This window comes from Camelus ferus, chromosome X (assembly GCF_009834535.1).
Source record: "Camelus ferus isolate YT-003-E chromosome X, BCGSAC_Cfer_1.0, whole genome shotgun sequence".
NCBI lineage: Eukaryota > Metazoa > Chordata > Mammalia > Artiodactyla > Camelidae > Camelus > Camelus ferus.
The window spans coordinates 76,482,264-76,488,343 of NC_045732.1; the positions used below are offsets into that span (position 1 = coordinate 76,482,264).

The window sequence follows — 6,080 nt, forward strand, 5'->3', positions numbered from 1 at the left end:
AAAGGATGCTTGGACAGTGACTTCTGGGCATCACTCAAAAGATATTCACCCTTATTTCTCAGGAAACCTTTGCAGATGATAGGCATAAAACACCTAGTTCTTCTGCTATGTTCAACTGCATTGGGACAAGAGTACAGGACAGATTCCCTATTTGCCCCAGAAAGTGATTTCTCTCTGATTTATCTGGGATCTAAATGGAAATGCCGTGAGCAGTTTTTCTATCCAAGTTTTTCTGTCACTCCTAAGATACCTGTCTGGGAGTATAACCACTGCTACCATGCATCTTCATTACAATTAACTCCCACAGAAAGAATTGCAGTTTCCCACAGCCCCAAACTGCCCTGGTTTGGGGAACTTCCACTTCAGTGCTCGCTCCCAGACCCCCAGCACCTCGCCTCTTCTCTTACTTGTTCTGTGGGTCTTAGGGAACATCTCACCATCTTCCTTATATGACTGCCGCTGCAAGACTCTACCATTGTATAGGTTGAGGTATGTCGTGGTTACCCTAGTGTCCCCACTGCTAACATGACACCTTCCAAAGAGAAGACATTCAGTGAATGTTCGGAGAAATAAATGACCCAGTGAGCAGAGATATAATTTATTACCATTTAATTTCTTCTAGTCTTGAATAAGCTAAGAAAATCTGAGTATACACCTTAATTTTACAGAATAGACTAAAAATGATGAGAATTTTAAAAGTGACCCAGTTAAATATTTTCTCAATTTTACTGCTAAGTTCTTTCACATTTCCAAGGAAATTTCTATACTAATGCTGTCTTATCTTGTTACAGACTACAAATAAAAAGGAAGATTTCCCAATTTGTTTTACAAAATAGCAAAACTCTTTCTCCTAAACTGGAAAAGCAACAATAAGTGTGTAACCAATGTCATTCATAAACTTATATTCTGACGCTAACAAACTTTCTAGTTAAGTAACAACATTTTAAAATACCAAAAATAAAAGATGAATTTCTAAGTCACCTCGATAGAACAGAAGCACAAAGATGTTATTCACTAGGATTCCCTCATCCCCAGCCTAGCCCTCTCCTACTTAGATCATTGACTGCCCTCTTAAAACACTAAGTGAAGAATCTGCCTTAGACTTCACTCAGGGCAGGAGAAGCTGCTGGACATGGCACTAGAACTTGCACTGGCCATGGCAGTATTATCTGTGGTGGCAATTCTAGCCTGGGCTCTCTCTTCCTGATCTCTCAAAGCCTCTTCATACCACAGTGGGAAGGATCTAGGGTCACTCCCATTGATATTGGCCAAAAACACCAGGAGACTCATCTTGCTGGTCTCCGCATGGGCCCGGGGACCCCACAGGAACTCGTAGCACACAGGATCACTGTTGGGCACCTGCCGGTACTCCAGGTACCCCTCCTGCACCCACACTTTGGTGATGAGCTCCCTGGGCTCCCCATAGATGAAGTGCTCCCTCCCAGCATACACCCCCATCATACTCAGTGCTTTCCACACCTCCTCCTCAGGGGTACAGTTGCCCTCCATGAAGATTATGCTCAGGATAAGTATCAGAATGCCCGTCTTGGGCATGCTCTGCTCATCACTCAGCATCCCATCATAGGTGAGACCGAGGGTGGTGACCAAGACATAAGACTTGTTGCTGGGATCCACTTCCTTTACATCAACACCAAAGACCAGCTGCATGCACTCAGAAGCTTCATTGAAGATCACAGGGAAGTGGTCCTGGTCATCTTTGAAGACGATATTCAGCATTTCTGCCTTTGTGGTCGGCTCCTTTTTGCGATACTTCAGGAGCAGAAACTCCACCAGATCAGCCACCTTGTTATCAATCGCACTTCTGGGAAATGACTCAGCACCTGGCAGTGCCTGCGAGGTGCTCAGACCTTCCTCTTTTTGGCTGCTAGAGCCATCGTCGGGTTCGCTTAATGGAGAAGAGGCAACAGCCATTGGGGAAGGGGAGGTACTCTGAGGGCTCTGTGAAGGACTTGGGGTCTTAGTAACAACAAACACCTCCTCAGGGGTGCTTGAAATCAGAGGAAAGCAAGAGGAGGAGGAGGAGGAGGAGGAGGAGGGGAAAGAGGAGGGAAAAGAGGAGGAGCAGGTGGAGGAAGATGAGGAAGCATCTTCATCGACAACTATGGGAATCTGGGCCTGACTGCCTTCCTCAAGCGTGTAGCGCCGTCGCTTTGGAGCACGAGGCATGATGATTGGTGTCCGGCTGACGACAGGAGCGTGGGCAGGGATGACAGATGGGGACCCACAGGCCTGGGGAAGAAAGGGAGTGTCAGTGGCCCGGGCTGAGAAACCCACCGTGGGGGGCTCTGACAAAGGCTACTTACAGGTCTCCTCTTCAGGGGTGCCCTCGGCCTCACAGGGGCTCTCCTCCTGGTGGACGGTCGTCTGTGAACCTGACGGGGGAAGTGAGGCGGCTCCTCAGGGTGCAGCCGGCACAGCCCGAGGTTCTGGGGGCAACACGGGGTGTGTGGAGTGGACGTTGGCCTCGCGGGGTCCCCTCTGTTCCGGGAGCCCCCGGGTACACACTCAGGGCCCACACCTCACCTTCAGTCCTGGCACTGCCAGCCTCCTGTGCTCTGTGACCCGAGAACACGTGTCTCAGACCTAGGCCTTCCGGTGTCTGGAGCCCCTGGGAGAGAAAGGAGGGGAGACCTCGGATCTACACTGTGGCACAGCCCTGGACCCGCGTGCTGGCAGGAGGCCTGGGCTCTGGCAGGTTCCCACTCTTCTAGGGTGGGAGGTCCTGTCCGCGCTAACTCAGGGTCCTCACCGGGACTCCAAGCGGGTCCTGGGATTCTGCTCTCCAACCACCTGAGGGCCCCATCCTGATAGTAGGTCCCCAGTCTCTCTGAGCCCTGGATGCCGAAGTCAGGACACACCACGTGTGCTCATCCCGCATTGAGGCCTCCCAGGGCTGACAGCAGGCGCAGGATCGGTTGCGTCCCCTCTGTTCTGGGATCTCGGGTCCCTCACTCCTCCCTCGGGGTCACCTTGACTCCTGGCAGGACCTGGGATTCCCCTCTCAGCCCACCTGAGGCCCCGCCCGTCATACCAAGACCCCAGTCCCTCTGAGACCCGCATTTCAGGAACTGCTGCCCGAGGTCCTCCCGCCCCATGGCCTCCCAGGACTGACTCTGTTCTGGGGTCCAGGGTCCCTGAATGCTAACTCGCGGTCGTCACCTTCACTCCCAGGCGGCCCTGAGATTCTCGCCTCCGCAGACCTGAGGCCCCCGCCCTTTCACTATGTCCCCAGTCTGTCTGAGACCCGGATGCGGAAGTCAGGACAAACCTCGTGGGCCTGTCCTCCTCTCGGGCCGCCGGACAGCTGAAAGCAAGGGCGCTTTTCTGTGGGACGGCCTGTTTTCTAGGGTCCTGGGTCCCCTCCGTCCTCTCTCAGTGTACTTACTTCGACTCAGGCGGCATGTAGTCTTCCCTATGCCCACCCGAGGCACCGCCCCTCATACCACATCCCCAATCCTTCTGAGACCCGGATGTCAGGAAGTGCCACCGGTGGTAATCCCGCCCCATGGCCTCCAAGGACCGACTATGTCCTGGGGTCCAGGGTCGCTCAGTGCTCACTGGTGGTCGTCACCTTCACTCTCGGTGGGACTTGAGGTTCTATCCTCTGCAGACCTGAGGCCCCGCCTCCCTTACACTAAGTCCCCAGTCTCTCTTAGACCCCCGTGAGGAAGTCAGGACACACCACGTGGGCTTGTCCTCCCCTCCCACCTCTAGACAGCTGATAGCAAGGGCGCCTTTCTGTGGGATGGCCTCTTTTCTGGGTTCGGGGGCCCCTCCATCGTCCCGCACCACATATCAGGACCCCAGTCCCTCTGAGACCCGGATGTCAGGAAATGCCGCCGGTGGTCACCCTGCCCCAAGGCCTCCAAGGTCCAACACTGTCTTGGGGTCCAGGATCCCTCCGTTCTCCCTCGGGGTCCTCACCTTGACTCAGGCGGCATGTAGCCTCCCCTTGGAACCCCCGAAGCCCCGCCCCTCATCCCAGGACCCCAGTCCCTCTGAGACCCGCATTTCAGAACTGCTGCCCGAGGTCCTCCCGCCCCATGGCCTCCCAGGACTGACTCTGTTCTGGGGTCCAGGGTCCCTGAATGCTAACTCGCGGTTGTCACCTTCACTCCCAGGCGGCCCTGAGATTCTCGCCTCCGCAGACCTGAGGCCCCCGCCCTTTCACTATGTCCCCAGTCTGTCTGAGACTCGGATGCGGAAGTCAGGACAAACCACGTGGGCCTGTCCTCCCCTCGGGCCGCCGAACAGCTGAAAGCAAGGGCGCCTTTCTGTGGGATGGCCACTTTTCTGGGTCCAGGGGCCCCTCCTTCCTGCTTGAGGGTCCTCACTTTGACTCAGGCGGCATGTAGCCTCCCCTTGGAGCCCCCGAGGCCCCGCCCCTCATCCCAGGACCCCAGTCCCTCCGAGACCCGGATGTCGGGAAATGCCACCGGTGGTCACCCTGCCCCAAGGCCTCCAAGGTCCAACACTGTCTCGGGGTGCAAGATCCGTCCGTTCTCCCTCGGGGTCCTCACCTTGACTCAGGCAGCATGTGGTCTCCCCTCTGGCCACCCCAATCCCCGCCCCTCATCCCAGGACCCCAGTCCCTCGGAGACCCGGATGTCGGGAAATGCCACTGGTGGTCACCCTGCCCCAAGGCCTCCAAGGTCCAACACTATCTTGGGGTCCAGGATCCCCCCGTTCTCCCTCGGTGTCCTCACCTTGACTCAGGCGGCATGTAGCTTCCCTTTGGACCACCTCAGGCCCCGCCCGTCATACCAGGACCCCAGTCCCTCTGAGACCCGGATTTCAGGAAATGCTGCCTGTGGTCATCCCGCCCTGTGACCTACCAGGATCGACTGTTCTCGGGTCCACGATAACCTCCGTCCTCCCTCATGGTCTTACCTTGACTCAGGTGGCATGTAGTCTCCCCTCTGCCCACCTGAGCCTCCCCCAGTACCAGGACCCCCGTCCTCTGAGACCCACATTTCAGGAACTGCTTCCCGAGGTCCTCCTGCCCCATGGTCTCCCAGGACTGACTCTGTTCTGGGGTCCAGGGTCCCTGAATGCTAACTCGCGGTCGTCACCTTCACTCCCAGGCGGCCCTGAGATTCTCGCCTCCGCAGACCTGAGGCCCCACCTCCCTTACACTATGTCCCTAGTCTGTCTGAGACTCGGATGCGGAAGTCAGGACAAACCACGTGGGCCTGTCCTCCCCTCGGGCCGCCGGACAGCTGAAAGCAAGGGAGCCTTTCTGTGGGATGGCCTCTTTTCTGGGTTTGAGGTCCCCTCCCTCGCCCCTCCCTTCATACCAGGACCCCAGTCCTTCTGAGACCCACATTTCAGGAACTGCTGCCTGAGGTCCTCCCGCCCTCTGACCTCCCAGGACTGACTCTGTTCTGGGGTCCAGGGTCCCTCAGTGCTTCTTCGGGGTCATCACCTTCACTCCCAGGGGGACCTGAGATACTCTCCTCCACAGTCCTGAGACCCCCTCCGCCCCCTTTCACTAAGTCCCCAGTCTCTCCGTGACACGGATGTTATGAAATGCTGCCTGTGGTCATCTCACCCTATGACTTCACAGGACCGACTCTTCTGGTGTCCAGGGTCCCTCAGTGCTCCCTCGCGGTCTTCACTTTCACTCTCAGCTGGACCGGGGATTCTCTCCTCTGCAGACCTTAGCACCCCACCCTTACACTAAGACCCCAGTCTCTCTGAGACCCGGATGTCAGGAAATGCTGCCTGTGATCATCCCGCCCTATTACCTACCAGTACCGACTGTTCTGGGTTCCAAGATCCCCTCAGTACTCCCTCGCGGTCGTCACCTTCACTCCCAGGCGGCCCTGAGATTCTTTCCTCCGCAGACCTGAGGCCCCGCCTCCCTTACACTAAGTCCCCAGTCTCTCTTAGACCCGCGTGAGGAAGTCAGGACACACCACGTGGGCTTGTCCTCCCCTCCCACCTCTAGACAGCTGATAGCAAGGGCGCCTTTCTGTGGGATGGCCTCTTTTCTGGGTTCGGGGGCCCCTCCATCGTCCCGCACCACATATCAGGACCCCAGTCCCTCTGAGACCCGG

The 6,080-nt window shown here is 56.5% G+C and overlaps 1 protein-coding gene across 5 annotated transcripts; it reads right to left on the reverse strand.

Annotated features, from left to right (window-relative positions):
* Positions 1-612: 612 nt before the first annotated feature.
* On the reverse strand, positions 613-4,519 carry LOC102512345 (melanoma-associated antigen 10). Of its 5 annotated transcripts, none has more exons than XM_032474547.1 (4): positions 4,468-4,519; positions 2,545-2,629; positions 2,325-2,393; positions 613-2,250 (listed from the first exon to the last, which is right to left on the reverse strand). In XM_032474547.1, exon 4 carries the CDS (start codon positions 2,185-2,187, stop codon positions 1,105-1,107), a length of 1,083 nt encoding a protein of 360 aa, XP_032330438.1. In that variant the 5' UTR covers positions 2,188-2,250; positions 2,325-2,393; positions 2,545-2,629; positions 4,468-4,519; the 3' UTR covers positions 613-1,104. The 5 variants fall into 5 exon arrangements, with proteins under 5 accessions (XP_032330438.1, XP_032330437.1, XP_032330436.1 ...); XM_032474546.1 differs by lacking the exon at positions 4,468-4,519 and adding an exon at positions 3,290-3,415; XM_032474545.1 differs by lacking the exon at positions 4,468-4,519 and adding an exon at positions 3,181-3,295.
* Positions 4,520-6,080: the final 1,561 nt, after the last annotated feature.

Coding starts and splice junctions, on each gene's coding strand:
- LOC102512345 (XM_032474547.1), bottom strand. CDS start 2,187: ATGCCTCGTGCTCCAAAGCGACGGCGCTACACGCTTGAGGAAGGCAGT.